Here is a 16,917-nt window from a genome sequence, read left to right on the forward strand (position 1 = left end):
TACCTGCTCAGCAGAAAACAGCAGACAGACACAGTCAGAGACCAGCTGGTGAACATAGAGGAGCATTTTGCAGCTAAAAGAGCCAGATATTACCCTCAGGAGCTGGTGCAGACCAAAACCAGAGCTAAGAGAGAGGGAGTACTGGACTTAGATTCACCAGGTGGACACAAACACCACTCCAGATTGATGAGAACTGCTGGATGTGGAAATAAGCAGCTGGTTTCTACATTAACAAGTTCACCACAGCAACTTAAAAAGGTGAAATTACGTCCATGTTGTGTTCTCAACTGCCCCCACTGGAACATCGGTTGCTGCAGGTTTAACAATCATTACAGCAGAGTGAAGCTACATCATGTCCAGAAAGTTCTCTGGTTTTTTCTAACTCCAGATGGATGTAAATGTAAATAATGTGACCTAACTTTGTTTTTACAGTGTGCGTTGGACTCATTTAGTCTCTTTCATGGTTCTTCTCCTCCTACAGCTCGGCTCTTCATCCTCCGTTCCCTTCTCCACCATCTTCTCTCAGCTCTTCATGACCGTCGTGGTGCCTCTGATCCTGGGTCAGGTAGGAATTCATAGTAAGACATGTCTGAATGTTTGTATAATTGAACTTTCACTTGCTTGCAGAGGTTGAAGTCTCTCTCTGGTGCGTGTGCGTGCAGGTGTGTCGAAGTTTCCTCAGGGAGTTCCTCGAGCGGAAAAAGCCTCCGTTCGGCGCCGTCAGCAGCGCCGTCCTCCTCATGATCATCTACACCACGTTCTGTGACACCTTCAGTATCCCCGACATCGAGCTGGATCCCACAAGCCTGCTGCTGGTCGTCCTCATCAGTCAGTACACACCGTCCGTGTGTGTTTTATCCACAGCAGCTTTCTGTGCTGTGGATAAAACACACAAGGTGAAATATGAACATTTTAACAGACTGAAAAGTTGAGAGAAAAGGCTGGAATTCAACGTGAAGTAAATTAGGATGAAAGAGTTTCCCTGACACTTTCAGGAGATGATAAAGGTTAAAAAAACAAGTCTTAATCTAACTAAATCTAAAATCAAATTAAATGAAATAAGTTGCAGCTTTTGCAGATTTTATTAAACTAAGTAGTATCAGAGTTTCTACTGGCTAAAGCTGAATAAATGTAAGTTTTAAACCCTTTCAGTACTGCACCTCAGCACATAAATGTAAAATTAGTTTTACTTGCTGGTCTTGTGTGAATAAATCACTTTTAAAGGGAACGTTTGACATTTTGGGAAATACACAAATTTGAAAAATGTATTGGAAATATTTACTTTCCTTCTGAGGGTAGGATGAGGAGCTTGAAGAATGGAAGTAGCCAGCTGACCAAGCTTAGCATGGACATGCAACCTGCCTACCAGTAGCCCTGAAGCTCACTATTTAACACCTTTGTTGTTTTTTTAACCCAAGTAAAAACAATTAATCGCTTTTTTACGGAGGCCTCAGTCTCTGCTGGCTCCCAACTGAGAAATAACCTGTAAAACGACAACACTTCAGTTTTTGTACCCACTTTAACCTACAGAAGATAACGTGTAATTATTCAATTTTCAGGTGCTGGTAGACAGATTTTGTTACCTTTGGACAGAGCCAGGCTAGCTGTTTCCCCCTGTTTCCAGTCTTTCTGCTAAGCTAGGCTAACTTGCTGTTGACTGTAGCATTTGTTTTTTGTTTTTTCTTTTACCTACAAGGTCTTCGTCAGGCAGACGTCAGTGTGAACTAATAGCAGGGTTTTTTTGCAGACAAAAAATGACAACCCCACCTACAATGAGCAGATCACGTGATATGCTTCATATTAACAGACAGACATTAGAGAGAGTGCTATCAGTTTTCTCAGCTGACCCTTGACAAGAAAGCGAATAAGCTTATTTCCCAAAACCTTGAACTATTCCTTTAACACATTCCCTGATTCCTGTGTAACTGTAAAAGTCACTCGAGGGCAGTTCAGACTGGTTTCCTAGCTCAGTGAAAGACTTGGACTTGTTTCCAAACAACTGGTTGATTACAATCAGGCGTCTCTCTGCCCACCTTCCGAAACCAGTATCCCACATACAGATGATGGGAGAGAGTCATTATTACCAGTAACTGACAAGGTTCTGGAGAAAGAAGCTGCACAATCATAGAAACATCTGAAATAAGTTGAAACAGTTTTAGATTTCAGTTAGAATATTATCATTATCATTATTATTATTAATATTAACATTATTATTAACATTATTATTATTATCATTATCATTATCATTATTATCATTATCATTATCATTATCATTATCATTATCATTATCATTATTATTATTATTATTATTACTCCTCTGATGCTCCACTCTGTTTTGGTCCCAGACAGAATTAGAGTTGGCTGTTTAGACACAAAACACAACAACAGGGTTAAGATAGGTCAAAAGCTGGTTAACTGACATTAGTCTAGTATCAGTTCAACATGCCAGGTGGGTAAATAAACAGAACAGCTCTGTCGTGATGCTAATAGAGTTTCTGCTGGTTTTCCACTCACACTGAGGTGAAATCTCTCTCCTGTTCTCTGCAGTCTTCTCCATCCAGCTCAGCTTCATGCTGCTCACATTTGCCTTTTCTACCAGGTGAGTCTCCCTCTCCTCCCCCCACTCTTCCCTCTCTCTCTTTCTTTCACCAGTCTCACACTTTACACACCAGTCTCCCTTTCTGCATTTCCATCCAGCTGTCAAGCGAGTATTAAGCAAACTGTTTAATGACCGTGTGAGTTAGTCTGGAGCTCGCATGTTAAACAAAATGTGGTTCTGTACCAGCCAACGGACATTTTACAAAAAGTAAAAAAATCATCTACAAAGGTAGAAACTGCCGAGTGTCTTCATTGACAATCATCGCTCTTTCTTCTCAGCTGTAACCCGCAGTATTTCCTGCAGTCACACTATCTAATGAGAACATCTAAAGCTGATAAGTTGCCTTTCGTTTGTGTTGCTTTGTCATCACTTATAAAGCAAATATCTTTTTATTGCTCGTTTTGTGCAGCAACTCTTAAATCACAAAAGCAAAAAAAACTGCTCATGAAACTGCTGTTTCATTCTGATGTTTTTTATTTTTTTAACTGAAACCACTGAACTGAAAGTGTGAAACTATTTGGTTAATCTCTTGATTATTTTCCCGCTTAATTTATTAATCTTGTAGTCTATCAAATGCCCTTCACAATTTCCTAGAGGCCAGTGTGACATTTTCAAATGACTTTTTAAAATTCTTTTTTATGACCAACAGTCCAAAACCCAAAGAAATTCAGTTTTATTTTTATAATAAGACAAAGACGAGCAGCTTGTCCTCACACTCGAGATGCTGGAACCAGCCGGTGTTGAAAAAGTGACTCAAACATGATTCAACATTAATAGTTGCTAATTGGATTTCTGTCAATTCCGTGACTGATCATTTTAGCTCAGTGCAGCATATGTGTGTAAAGTTTATACAGAGGCACTGTAATTGGTCAAAGGTCAGAGGTAACAGCACCCAGACTGTTGCTCAGGGTGGGAAAATGGTCGAGAGGGTGAGAGAGGAGAGGAAAACAAGGGTCTAATGATAGAGGGTGTTTTAAGCTTTGAGGCCAAAATTTGTGATTTTGGTCTAAAAATTAAAAAAAAAACTGACTTGACCTGATTTGACTTTTTACTCCGTGTTTGTCTCTGTAGGTCGGGCTCAGGATTTAGCCCTGCAGACACCGTCGCCATCATCTTCTGCTCCACACACAAATCACTGACTCTGGGTAGGTACACACACACACACACACACACACACACACACACACACACACACACACACACACACACACACGCGCGAGATGTGTAACGTTAGCACAGAAACTCAGATGACTTCAGCGCAGAGCGGCAAAACATCACTCAAACTTCACAAGAAACAGTGTCAGTACATTGAGAAAGTATTTATCAGTCATACGGGATCATTAAAAGAGACTGTAGGTTGTTAAAACTCTGAAAACTTGGCAATCTTTCCTTTTTTTGAGCATGATAATAATTAAAACTGAGGTTGTGTCCTCTTTTTTGTTTTAGGGAATTTGAGGCTTTAAACACCGCGATAAGGAGTTTACATTCTACAGTTGAAAAAGACCTATTACGGGGTTTTTGAAGACTAAATCTGATATTTTCTAGGACTTTTGTGTTTCTCCGTCAGAATGACTCAAATGAGTGCAGATAAAATTTTGAAGTTGCGTTAAACCCTCATTTCGGGAGACACAAGCAGAGTATCATAATATCGTCTTTGTTTCTGTTTAATCCAAATTCTCCCCAGGTATCCCCATGCTGAAGATCGTGTTTGAGGGCTACGAGCACCTCTCTCTGATCTCAGTCCCTCTGTTGATCTACCATCCGGCTCAGATCCTAATCGGCTCCGTCCTCGTGCCGACCATCCGCGACTGGATGAACAGCCGGCAGAAGGTACTCGCTCATTACAAGTGAAACCTGAGGATCAGGCTCCAAAACACTCACCGTAAACCTTCTCCTTCTTCGTCTTGCCGAGATAACGAGCTGCTTTCCAACACTGACCTCTTCACCTTTTCTCCTCTCCTACAGTCTAGTCTGTTGTTGAGACAGGGCCCCATTCCAACACTGCTGCCCTGAGTGAGTAGAGAACTGACTCCCAAACTGCAGCTTGTTTACCTGCTGTAATTAAAAAGATAGCTGCTGTATAATTCTTCTTCCTGCCTTTCACAATCAGAACTGCAGATCTGTTGTGATTCTGCGTGTCCAGCAGGCTCCTCTGGCTTTGCTACCATTACTGAACTGATAAATTTTAAACTTTGCTCCCTCAGTCTCAGAGTATTTAAAAAAAAAAAAAAAAAAAAACAAGGTCTGAGTGCAACAGCGCCCTCTGCCGTCAGGAAAACAATCTCCAAAAATCTCCTGCTGGACTCACCGTTGCAAAGTCTCATGCTTCACCTTGATCAAGCACCAGTTGGGATGTACTGAGCTAATGGTGATGGTGGTGGTGGTGATGATGATGATGATGATGAATTTGCCTATGCTGGACCTACTTTCTACTGAAGAAATAGTCCCAATATAGACACTGTGACCTGTAGAGTAATGGGGGCATTGTTTGTCGAGAGAGATGTTACTGTCATTTTTTCCAGTGCTGTGGGCAACACACACTGAATTTAATTCACTTCCGTTCTGTTTGTAGTGAGGAAATAGCTTTTGTTTGTTTGTATTTTCTGTGGCCTGTGACATTTAAATCCTGCCACACTAATAGAGTGAGGGGGGAAAAGTGTGATTAGTTTAATTTTGACAGATTCCCCGATTCCAGAGCACTCTTTCACCCGCTGGTGCCGGTGGAGGATTCACTGACAGACTTCCTTTGAAAATTCTCACATTTTAGCACTGAATTTGGGTTCTGACATGTCTCTCACGCTCCCCCTCCCCTGCTATCTGAATATCTCACTCTCTGACACTTTCTTCTTCTTTCTCTCTCTCTCTTTCTCTTTGTTCAGGCAGTGAAACTGTCAGCCCTCCAGCCCATCTGACGAGGAGGAAGTCAGTGTTTGGATGGTGTTTGTATTGTGATACAAAGAAGACTAAGGTGGAGGAAGACAGTAGTCACATGTGCCTTATGACAACCAATCAACAGAGACCTCAGTGGGGGGGGGCGAGGCTTCCTAGTTGCCTCGATTTCCTCAGTTTCTACCACAACGAAAAACACCTGTCACGTATTTCCAACAAATATATTCTTTTATTTTTAAAAGGAGCAAAAGTACATGTTTTATTTTTATATGGAATACCCAAAAAATCCTGTTTAAGCAGCACGGCTGTTTTTTTTGGTTTTTTGGTTTGTTTTTTTAAACAAAGGGGTTGTTTGGTTTGAAAAACAGCAACTGCCAACAGGAACTGTAGGGGTGGAGTTACTAGGACCGTTCTTTTTTTATTTTCCTTGCTATTTTTTACAGTTTTCTACTCTCTCTTTCTCCTAGCTGTCACTGCCAGAAAATGTGGATGTTTGTCACAATTCTGCTCTTTACAGAGACAAACTAATGCTGGATGATCTGCCTTTTAATATGCAGTATGATATTGTTTCGATTTTTGACACTTTCTGACACAAGTTTTGTGTTTGTTGACAAGAAGCAGTCTTGAGGTGGTGTTGAGTTAACAAATCATCAGTCCAAATAATGAAGGCATGAGTTGAACATTGTGGTGCGGGAGTGTGATTTAACAGCCTTAATATCGTCATCTTTCCTGGATCTATGCAGATTCTTAGGTCAGTTCTGTTGCGTTTTATGTGTTTGTCCTGATCAAATTCCTGTCATTTTCCGTACACCTCGGATTCTGACTGAAGCATGTGGGTTTGACTTAGAACAGTGAGGAGGCAGGAGTCTGACGTTTATGATCAGGGCTGATATCGAGCAGATTTTATCCAAAGCAGAAAAAAAGTTTGAAATTGGCTAAAACAGCTCAAAAAACTTTTTGAAAAATTAAGTTCTACATATTACAACTGTATGTAGATGATTCCCCGTTCAAAGTCCAAATGATGTAGTCCTGCTACCAGTCATATAATTTTGTCATTACCATATTCCATCAACCAAAATCTGCAAATCCAGTTTAAAGAAATGAATGTCTTGGGGTTGTGAATCTAAATCACAGCCTCTTCATGGACTGGTAGCCAGGCTTGCTGGCAAATGTAAGGGCTTTCATGTTACTTGAAGGTACAACCAAGAAGATAGCATTAGCATGTTAACATTGCTATCACTGTCTTTCCTAAATCAGTCTCCTGGCTAGTAGCATTCCAACCAACCATTGCTAAAATAGCGGTAAGGACACGATCCCTCACCGGCTTCCCATCTAAATACACTGCCAGGTGTGTTTGTTGGAATACAACTAGGACAGAGGCGAGGTGAATCTGTATCTTTACAGCTGTAGGCGGTTTATGGGCTACTTTGTACTGCATTTCCAGTCCAGTATCTCTGGGAAACATGTTCATATTGGACTGTTCTGCATCACATGACTTACGTCCAGTGCCAGCGTTGAGTGCCAGGTGTGGAAGGTAGTGTGCCCTTTAAGCCTTTTTTTTTTTTTTTTTTTTTTTAAATCTATAACCATGATCTTTCCTTAACCTGAAACTTGCAATAACTTTGTTTTTATTGGTTGTTTGTTTGTTTTTTCTTTTGGCCACTTTGGGACAACGGGAGTTGTAAATACAACACTGACATATTTTTAATAATTTAAGTCGATATGGTGAATTTGGCAAATAGTTGTTTATTTACTCATCCAGCAGTTATGGAGCGACATTATCATTAATTTGTGTTTCTGGCCACCTGGTGAATCTAAGCTTATTGTTTACCCTCCTTTTAGCTCTGGTTTTGGACTCCACCAGCTCCTGAGGGAAATATCTTGCTCTTTAGCTGCTAAATGCTCCGCTATGTTCACCAGCTGGTCTCTGACTGTGTCTTTCTGCTGCTTGATGCTCAGCAGGTAGTGGACAGTGGCTTTTCACAGCTGTTTCTCTGAAGACGACGCACAAGCGGTGAGAGTGAACCAGAACAGTAAAGCTGTGGTCCAGACAGATAATCAATGAACTGCAACTCATTATAAAGCTCCGTAAAACAGATGGGAGCTGCAGATTTCAGGTGATAATTATCTGTAACCATACCATAACCGAAGTTTATTTGTCATAACCACGATCTTTCCTGCCTTAACCATAACGTAGTTGTGAGGTGCGGATATTGGAGAAGGAAATGATGACTAGGAAAACTGGCCTTGGACATTAAACAACCTTGTAATTGAAGGTAATCTGGGGTTTTGCAGAATATCATGAATCTGTCCTTCTTCCGGATGTACAGTAACTGTGGTCGCAAATCCCGAAATGTATTTCTCAAATACGAGATGATGAAGGATTAGTGTTGTATCCCCGGTAGCGTGCTTGGTACACGCGAGAAGCAAAAGCCTGTTTCTTGACTGAAAAGGAACACGTCATTCGCGGAAACCTACTTTTACAGACTGTTCACTTTGACTGAGAATGTTACTGATTGAAATTCTCAGTCAAAGCGGCTTCAGTTCTCTGTTTCCAGCCTGGTTGGTAGAGATTTGTTTGCATCTCTAACAAATTTCTCCAGTGTTCCTCCATTATGGCGTCAGCTACTGTTATTATGGAGGCAATGGAAGCCTCAACAGCACCAGTGTCATTTTACAGGTCATCATGCTGCTCTGTCCAGTTACGGTCAAGTTTGAAGTCCATCTCTGTCAGTTTACAGTGCGATTGTTTTGCCAATAGTTTATTTTGAGAAGAAAGATAGTGAGTGGGATATGTATGGGTCTGCTCTTCTACTTGTTTATTTAAAAAAAATCTGTAAGGAAATAAACATACAAACTTTGAAAACCATGGTTTTTTCTCTGCATCATACTGTCATCCCTTGAACAGGTAATGACGGGGTGTTTACACAAACTAGGCATAAGCAAAGCATCATTCAGGAAATGTTTTCTTGGCTTTTCCTGGTCCTTATGCTGTTTGTGTTTGTTTGTTTAAAGAGCTGGACAATGAACATCAGCTTAGTTTTTTCCCAGGAGGTGTCTGAATTCGATCAGAGGACAATTCAAGTGTCTATAGCAGATTTTTCTGTGAGTATTTCTGAAAATTATACCAATATTATATGTATTGGATACTGAAATTTTAAATTATCATAGGCTGTGCTATATCTCTGTGCTGTTAAATAGACCAGATACTACATTTTGGAACAAATCCTCGTATTTGTTGTCTGACCAAAAATGGGGAACAAGCACTGGGACCCACAGGGAAGTATTGGCAGCTCATTAATTTCACCGAGCCAACATGTTTCGGACAGATGGCACTTCTGTCACATCATTCGGTGAAGTAATAGTAAAATAAGCCCATGAAAGCCCTGCCATCAGACCCTAGAGGCCTTGCGCCGCTTCTGTCCCACAACCAGACCCAAGTGATTGTAAATGACTCAGAAACCAGCACTGCCATCCATACATCTTCACACTAAAATAGCTTAAATAAAGAAATAAAAAATATATGATACGGAAAATATTCTTTATTATCAAGTGCATCCATTAGACATGACAATTTACAAAAAAATAAAGTATGAAGGTATAATATAAGTGATGCAACATGCTAATTCAGCACACAAATCCTCCATGTATACACACAAGTTATCTAATTATACAGGTACAAAGCTGTATGAACAACCCTTGTGTCACTACCCTGGTACTCATTAATGATTTGTGTGTGTTTAAACATTTTCCATCTATCTGTCTGAGGGATGCTTAAAAAAAAAAAAAAAAAAGTGTCCACCAAATGGTGTATGTCATCGTAGCCTTGTCTGTAAATTTCCTACTTTCTGTCAGGAAGCAGATTGTAGTTTTAGCTCTCTGAACATGTTGGAGGTAGACATCTCTAGAGGCAGAAACACTTGCCAGGAAGATTTTCTTCATTTCCACCGGTTAGTTATTTGAAAAACTTCAGAAGGAAAGAAGAAACTTTGGTCATACACGAAAACAAGATTAAACCAGATTCAACTGCTAGAGGCTGCAAAGATAATTACACTCCAAAGCGGGTGGAACAAAAAAAGGTAGTAATCTCCGTATAAAACTACACGGAGGAATCTGTCTGTATTTCGATTTTCTCGACAACCACTCATCTGATCGACTTCAAACTTCGCAGGTGTAATGCTAAGGACCCAAGGAAGTGCAGTGTTGACTGTGAAATGTTTTTGGGTGAGCAGTTCTCGAGAAAGGTTAAAATATCACTTTTCTACATGTTATTTTATGTGGAGATAAAGGTGGAACTACGCTACGAAGGCAATGCAGCAACCAGATAATTTACAGCGCCCACAAGCCAAGGTTTTAAGAAAGACTTAACTCAACTGCGAAGGCACTTTCTACGCCGTCACCGAGACACTATCGGATGCGGAGCACCCAACTCCAGAAATGACGCGTTTCCTCTGGCATTGCTGGTGAACACAACTATGTCATGGCAGGTGTATTGTGCACTAGTTTTTACAAAAGTGTAAAAGTCTGTCTCATTTTGGACTAAAACTCAGTAGGTTTCACTGATTTACATTTTGTAAAGTGTAAAGTCTGGCCTGATGATGATGATATACAAAAACTAGGCCTAAAGCCCCTCAGCAAAAACGATTCACTCTCTGAGGATCATGAATATCTACAGGAAATTTCATGAAAATCTGCCAAGTAGTTTTCAAGACACTTTATCAGGCACCAAAGAGCTGGTGGAGGAGACATTTTAACCTGGCAGTGTTGTTAAACAGAAGTTCATGTTCATGGTTTTGGAATCCTGTAAAATAGCTTGGCTTCAAGGTTTATTTGAAAGATATGCTAGACTAACCAGCTACCATCAACCAAGGTAACTTTCTAGATACGTGGTTTTCAGTTAGTAAGAGAATGCTACGCGTCATCATATAGTTTTCACTTTGGTTCAATCTAAATATGCCAAGGGCTCCTTAACCAGTATAATTACTTCTGCCCCTTCATCTGCTCTGATTTCAAGAAATATTTTAGTATCTAAAACTGTCCGTTTCTACATCTATTTATGTCTGTTACCTGTGTTTCAGTCTCCAGGTGATGCCAGTATATCATACTCTGCCAGAAGCACAAAACTGTTCTCTCTAATTCTCTGGACTCTGACCAGATCTCCACACTCCTGGACGTGGACCAGCCCTCTTTCTCCTCTGCCATACTCTCTTTCCCTGTCATTCAGCGTCACCTCTGTCCGTTTGCCACAGGTCTGATGATACATGTACCTTACCCCGACCACCAACACCATGCCCAAGCCAGCTGAGGAGCCAAGCAGCATGCCCAGCTCCCAGGCCCTGTGTCTGGGGATAATGTCTGGATACTTTCCTTCCTTGTCTGGAGTTCCAGAGGGATTGGAAGGACGTTTGGGTTTAGTATCAGTGTTAGGAAGGTTTGGTTTCAACTCATTGCCAAGATTTAGCTTGGAGTTTTGGTCAAGGTTTGGATGGGGTTTGGGGTGTGGGTTAACCACTGTTCTTTGTGTTGATGTGGTGAGGTTGGGCTCAGGATCAGATGGTGCAATGTGGTTCTGAATTATCAAATTCTGACCTAGGGTGAGTTCTTTGGAGGGGACAGGGGAAGAGGAGGCCATGGGGGGGTTGTAGAGAGAACGAAGGGGAGCTGGAGAGGGTCCTAGATGAGGAGAGGTAGACCGGGATGACACAGAAAAAGAAGAGGTGAAAGATGAAATAAAGGAAGATGAGGAACCCAGTGAGAGGGAAGAAGATCTTGTGGTAAAAGTAGAGATGGATGAGGTAGGCAGAGGTGAAGGTGGGGAGGAAACAGAGGAAAAGGGAAAGGTTGATGAGGCAATTGAGGAAGGGGAGATGGAGGAGAGGGCTGGGGAGATGGTGGAAGAAGAGGGTGAGGAAAAGGTTGAACCTGTGAGAAACAGGGGGGGGATAAAAGGAGATGAGGAAGGAGTAGATAAGGGGACTGGAGAAAACAAGGGAGTTGGTGATGGATAGTTGGAAGAGTTTGAGGAAGGCGTAGAATAAGTAGGAGAAGGTTGGGCAGAGGGAGAATGAGGAGGAATGGAGATTGGGGAGGGAAACGGGAGAGCGGAAAGGGCAGGAGCTGTTTTGGGTTGGTTCTTCATGGAGGAGGACAAAGACGGGATTAACAATGTTGACCTGAAAGATGGATGTATTGACACCAGGGTTGAACCTCTGGAGGGATAAAGAGGAGTGGTAGAACTAGAATGAATAAGGGAAGAGTGAGGCAAATGATGAGTGGAGGTAGAGGATGAAGATCGGAGGGTAGACCCAGAAAAATAAGGAGAACGATTGGTTGAGGGAACAGTGGCAAAAATTAGGCCCATGGTTTTGGTCTTTGTTTGGGACTGAAGATTTGTGACCTCTTCACCCTCATCTGGTGCAAAGATTAGGTCAATCCTTGATGTGAAAAGTAAAGGCTTCAAAGATCGAGGAGTTCCTGAGGATTGAGTTTGTTTCCATTCAAAGGTATGTGCCTGGGGTGCAACAGTTTGAGAATGGGGCTGGGACTTTGGTTGGGGAGAAATACTCAAATCCTCTCGTGGTGTGTCAGATTGGGACTGATCTGTCTCGGGAAAGCCATGAGTTTGAGTGGGGACAGTTTGGGGCAGAGCTTGGGGATAGCTGCTCAGAGGTTGTGTAGTAGGTGAGCTGCTCAGAGGGGCAGTTCTTTGAAGATGAGGGTGAGGTGGACTGGTTTTCCTTGCCCCAGTTTTGGGTCCAGATGAACTACTTTCAGGCTGAGGTTTGGGTAAATCACTCACAGACTTGTAGTGGGATGGGAGGTGTTTGTTGGATAGGGGCTTCAGGGATAGAGGGTGGGCCTCAGTAAGGGATGCAGTTGTGTGGGACTGGAGAAAGGACTGCAGGGTAAGAGATTTCGATTGTAGAGTGGGGTTTGGTAAAGCGGTCCTGGACTGGGAATAGAGATTGGGTGGAGATGCCTGGGAGAAGAGAAGGGTCTGAATAGTAACAGTTTGGAACTGGAGAAGGGGTTTGGATAGTGGGATATGAACCTGAAGAAAACGTTTGGTTGAAGAAGTTTGGGGATGGACCAAAGGCATCAGTTGAGAATTCTGGGGCTGAGGCAGAAACTGGCTACCCATGTCATCCTTGATTAGACTCATTTGGGACTCGGTTAGGTTAGTCCTCCAGGGCTGTAATGAACTACTCTGGGTCTCAAACTTTACTGAGCTAGTCTGGTCCTGGATTGGTTCTCTTGGATTGAGGGTAGTAGGCCTTAAGGGATTAGTATTGTGGAAGATGTGATTGGCTGAAGGTGTAGATGTGGTGATGGTTTGGGGTTTTAACATTTTGTCTGTTTTTTCAGGAACAGTCGGCAGTTTTGGGTCCTGGGACTTTACTGTTACTTCTTTTCTTTCCATCTCAACATCCTCTAGATGTGGGAAGGAAGTAAGGGAGTGCAGAAGGGGAAAAGGACTGGTTAGGTTTTGCACTCTGATGTTTGGCAATAGAGTGGTAGTAACTTCCAATTCCTTATCCTCAGCTGAGGGGAGAGAGGCTGTGAAAAGAAGGTGGTTGGATGATAACAGAGAGCTCTTGGGGTCCCTGCTATGAGTGTCAGAGCTTCCTGTGTTACTAGCTGCTTCCTCAGTCACACCTGAGACGGATCCTGAAGTTGCATTAATATCAGTCTCACTGCCACTGGTAGCATTTTGAAGAGTTCCTGAAGTCTTAGGGCTGTTCTTTTCATGGACATCGCCAAGGTATTCCAAAGTTGCAGAGCTGTTCCTCTCCAAGATTGGACGAGCGACTTTTTCCGGAGATTTGTAGCCTTGGGTTCCACTGCTTTTTGGTGTAGGGCGTCCTACGGTAGAAGCAGGTCTGCTCGTCTCCTTTGGTTGTTTGCTTGATGCTCTATGGGCACTGAGAGCTGTGGGGCAATGAGGTGAGAAAAAAGCGAATTATTACCCCACTAGTATTAGTACCGCATGACAGGATCCCTAGTATGTGTTTTGCCTTGGGCTGGAGTTGCATTGCATGACTTCACAAGTTTGCATACCTGGCAGAGCAGTAACTCCACCTTCCTGCGATGGAAAAATTAAACTCCCTCCGTCCACCCCTGTGGTGTTACTCCCACTCCAAGATCTACGACTCCCATCACGCACGACAGCAGACTCAATACCTGCCCAGTACACAAAGTACGACTGCACCACCGTGATGCTGGAATGACCGACAAAGAGGTTTGTGCATTGTTGAATAAAAACGGCGCGATTGTGCAAAAAGGTATGGAAGTAATAAACCAAATATTGACATCACAATAGGATACTTAATGACATTTGCCTAAATTTGCATTCACCAGTACTTCCACAAATATTGATAGGCTTATACTTACTAGAACCGTACGTCTCCCATGGGGGCATCAGGAGCCCTCCACACAAACGAAAGGTTTCTCTTCGGCTGTTTATCAGAGTGGGTGAGGGTGTCACCCTCTGAGAGGCAGCGCAGGGTGTGGCTGCCAGGGGGAGTGAGGGTCCAGGAGCCGCCCACCAGCCCCGGGCCCACTCTCGCAGACCTGGCCTCGGCTGCAACTCCAGCTCTGGCCCTGAACCCAACTCCAGCCCCGGCTCCGGCTCCGGCTCCGCCCCTGGCACCCTCCACACCGCGAGCCTGGAGCAGGAAACCCATGAAGTCGCGAGAGCTTCGAACAGTTACTGAGGACACGGGTATGGATACACAGAAACAAAAGAAGAGACTTTAAACGAGTTGTTACAATTACCAGTTAGGTTAAGTGGGGACCCCTGTTGGCCTAGGGGTTTAAGGTGCCGACTGAATGTAAAAGACAAAAAGTACTTATTACATAAGTGAAGGCATTAGGATTTAATTAGCACTGCCAACTAAGTGTCAAGGAATTCTTTGTAATTCTTTCAAATAGTCTGTTAGTGTATTTATTTTTGTCAATTACTTATTAATGTACAACTAAATAACTCTCCAGACAGGTTAGATCTGTTTGATAATAACTGAATAACACCCAGTAGTAATCGACTAGCAAGTTAATGAAAAGGTGACTAGCACCTGGGACTGCAGATGGTACTTAATCAGTTCGTTGTGTATTAATTAGCGAGTTAATTGACAGTAAACTAGTACGTCATTAACGGTCCCAGCAGGTGGAATTAAGTTAGTTATTAGTCAGTAAGTTCTTTAGCTGTCATTAGTAACTGTAACCAATTTTGCTGACAAGTAGAAGTAAGTTAGTCCTTAGTTCTTTATACAATTAGTTAATTAACAGTTAAATCCTATGAATAACTGTCACAGCAGGTGAGTTAGTTACCTGTTTAGCTAACTAATCTTAGTGAGTTAAATAATAGTTAATAACTACCTGTGACTAACTGCCCAGGCAGGTAAGAAGAGGCGGATGCACGCAGCGTGACATGGCTGTGCTGCGGGTCCTGGGGTTGAGCGCGGATGTGGCCGGGAATCATTTCCTGACAGGACGCGTGGCTGGCACCGCGGGAAAACGGCGCGGCGGGAAGAGCCATCGAGAGAAAGACCAAACCCGCCCCGAAACAGTGGAGGGTAGACCGCATCTCTACACACACACACACACACTTTATGTTATAATTCAGTCAAGGCAAAGAGAGACGGTGGAGACAATCAGCCAAACTTTCTATTAACAGAGAATTTAGCATGAATACGTGAAAGACAGCTTTATAACTGCATGAAGCTTGCGGACATTCTGGGTCGTTTTGGCTGGCGATATTCGATGTATATTTTTCTTATTGTCAACAAATTACATAAGACGACCAAAACCAACGATTTGTTTGTGTATCTCTCAACACTTTCCTTACTTTTATCGCTGTGGCTCTCAGCTCCAAGTCCATTTGTTCCTGATGTAGATGTACATCTTTAAAACAGGGACACTTTCGTCTTTTTTAAAAAGGTATAGTGATTCCGTAGTGAGTCAAATGGGACTCAGTTGTGCTTTTTCAGCTGTGGATTCGATGCACTACTGTGCGGCATATGACTGAATAAAAAAAACGAAAGATTTGGTCACACAAGAAGTTGGTACAGTGAAATTAATCTGCGTGTTTTTGCAAATAATGGTTTCTAGAGGCCTGGTGCCATAGTGACTATTCGCAGTTGGTGACCTGCTGTAGCCGACGAGCTAACCGCTAACTTGCTAGCCAGTCAGTCTAGCGCTAATCGCTACCAGAGCATCTCTACTTTCTCTGTACTTTTCCGTTTATTCCCTGCTGGCATTTTGTTTTCTAACCATTGTACACCACTTTGTTCAATATAAACTTCTTAAGAGGGAAAATAATGCTCAGAGCTAGCAAGCCATCAGTTAGAAAACTCTCTTAGCCTTGGTCGGTCGTTGATGGGACAAGAAGTTCAAACAGTTCATTCAAAAGACATATCTGTACGGACTCCTGTCTGTCTGCAAACTATTTATCTTTTCAGGAGCTATGTGGTTAAATAGAAGTGAATGGTGCAACACAGCTAATAAGCTAAGATAGCTTCCTCCATTTTGGACTCCATGGCTCTCCATCCGCTCAAAGATCAACGGCGTCAGCATCAAAATTTGCCACACTTGATGTGTAAAATTTACTGCGGATTTGCTTAACCCTCGTCAGTGAATCCACTAATTGAAGTGATTCCACTGGAATGAATTGAAATCCAGGTCTTATTCCAGTCCCCATATTCAGTGTGGCTCATTGACATGTTTTTAATAGTATTTGGACAACAGTGGAGCTCTAGGGCACGGATACATACACACACACAAAAAAACAACTTGTCAGAATACATTCATTGTTGGTTTTCGATCCTTTTTATATGGGATTTATTGAAAATAAGAAAAATACAGAATATCACCGGACTTCCATTGATAATCCTGGATAGTCATGCAAATGTTAGCCCACCTGTAAACATTCACTTTTCTCATTGTGTAAGTCAGTCAAAGAAATGCTCAAATAATAATGAGAAGAAGAAGAAGAAGAAGAAATAATAACAATAATACTAATACCAGTGTTTACTTTTGATGGTGTAAATTCATTTGAATCAAATACAAATTTAAGATAAAATTAAATGCGCTGAGAAGACAGGAGGATTTGTTTTTGAGAAAATAAATGGGGTAACACAATAAAAGAGACATCTTTTACTGAAAAGAAATAATCAAAATAATGTTTGGTCTTTATTAAAAATATATTAATGATAGGACAAGTAGAGTAAACCTCAAATCCTATGTTGTTTTCTAAATTTGATTTTGATTTTTAATTTGCTGATTTAGTCTTGCTTCTTATTTTTTATCACTGTGTGGGCTTTTTGTTGTTCAGGACATTCTTGTTAATGAGATGTTAACCGTTAAAAAATTAACATCCTACGAATAATGAATTTACAAATGGTGGAATGGCTGGTGCAGCGGTAGCAGGGAGA

General features: G+C 42.0%; 2 protein-coding genes across 3 annotated transcripts in view; one reads left to right on the forward strand and one right to left on the reverse strand.

The window, feature by feature from the left end:
• slc10a7 (solute carrier family 10 member 7) overlaps positions 1-7,051 on the forward strand; it is a 14,030-nt gene extending 6,979 nt beyond the window's left edge. The window contains exons 7-13 of one of the 2 annotated variants that reach the window (XM_040140393.1): positions 482-565; positions 663-828; positions 2,548-2,599; positions 3,671-3,744; positions 4,284-4,429; positions 4,565-4,612; positions 5,479-7,051. In XM_040140393.1, coding sequence (XP_039996327.1) covers positions 482-565; positions 663-828; positions 2,548-2,599; positions 3,671-3,744; positions 4,284-4,429; positions 4,565-4,612 — 570 coding nt within the window. In that variant the 3' untranslated portion in view covers positions 5,479-7,051. The remainder of the gene's footprint in view (positions 1-481; positions 566-662; positions 829-2,547; positions 2,600-3,670; positions 3,745-4,283; positions 4,430-4,564; positions 4,613-5,478) is intronic. The other variant, XM_040140394.1, reaches the window with a different exon arrangement.
• Positions 7,052-10,562: 3,511 nt separating this feature from the next.
• Positions 10,563-15,023, reverse strand: si:ch73-14h1.2 (reelin domain-containing protein 1). Its single transcript, XM_040141578.1, has 5 exons — positions 14,864-15,023; positions 13,880-14,198; positions 13,547-13,707; positions 13,145-13,417; positions 10,563-11,161 (listed from the first exon to the last, which is right to left on the reverse strand). Exons 1-5 carry the CDS (start codon positions 15,021-15,023, stop codon positions 10,563-10,565), a joined length of 1,512 nt encoding a protein of 503 aa, XP_039997512.1.
• Between the last annotated feature and the right edge of the window lie 1,894 nt (positions 15,024-16,917).

This window comes from Xiphias gladius, chromosome 12, assembly GCF_016859285.1.
Source record: "Xiphias gladius isolate SHS-SW01 ecotype Sanya breed wild chromosome 12, ASM1685928v1, whole genome shotgun sequence".
NCBI lineage: Eukaryota > Metazoa > Chordata > Actinopteri > Istiophoriformes > Xiphiidae > Xiphias > Xiphias gladius.

What these genes read in the sequence shown, in the direction of transcription:
- si:ch73-14h1.2 (XM_040141578.1), bottom strand. Translation starts at nt 15,023, where the DNA reads ATGGCTCTTCCCGCCGCGCCGTTTTCCCGCGGTGCCAGCCACGCGTCC. An exon ending in ATGGGAGACGTACGGTTCTA is followed by an intron (nt 13,708 to 13,879) that starts GTAAGTATAAGC and finishes CGGTCATTCCAG; the next exon opens with CATCACGGTGGTGCAGTCGT. An exon ending in AACTTCAGGATCCGTCTCAG is followed by an intron (nt 11,162 to 13,144) that starts GTGTGACTGAGG and finishes CTCCTCATCTAG; the next exon opens with GACCCTCTCCAGCTCCCCTT.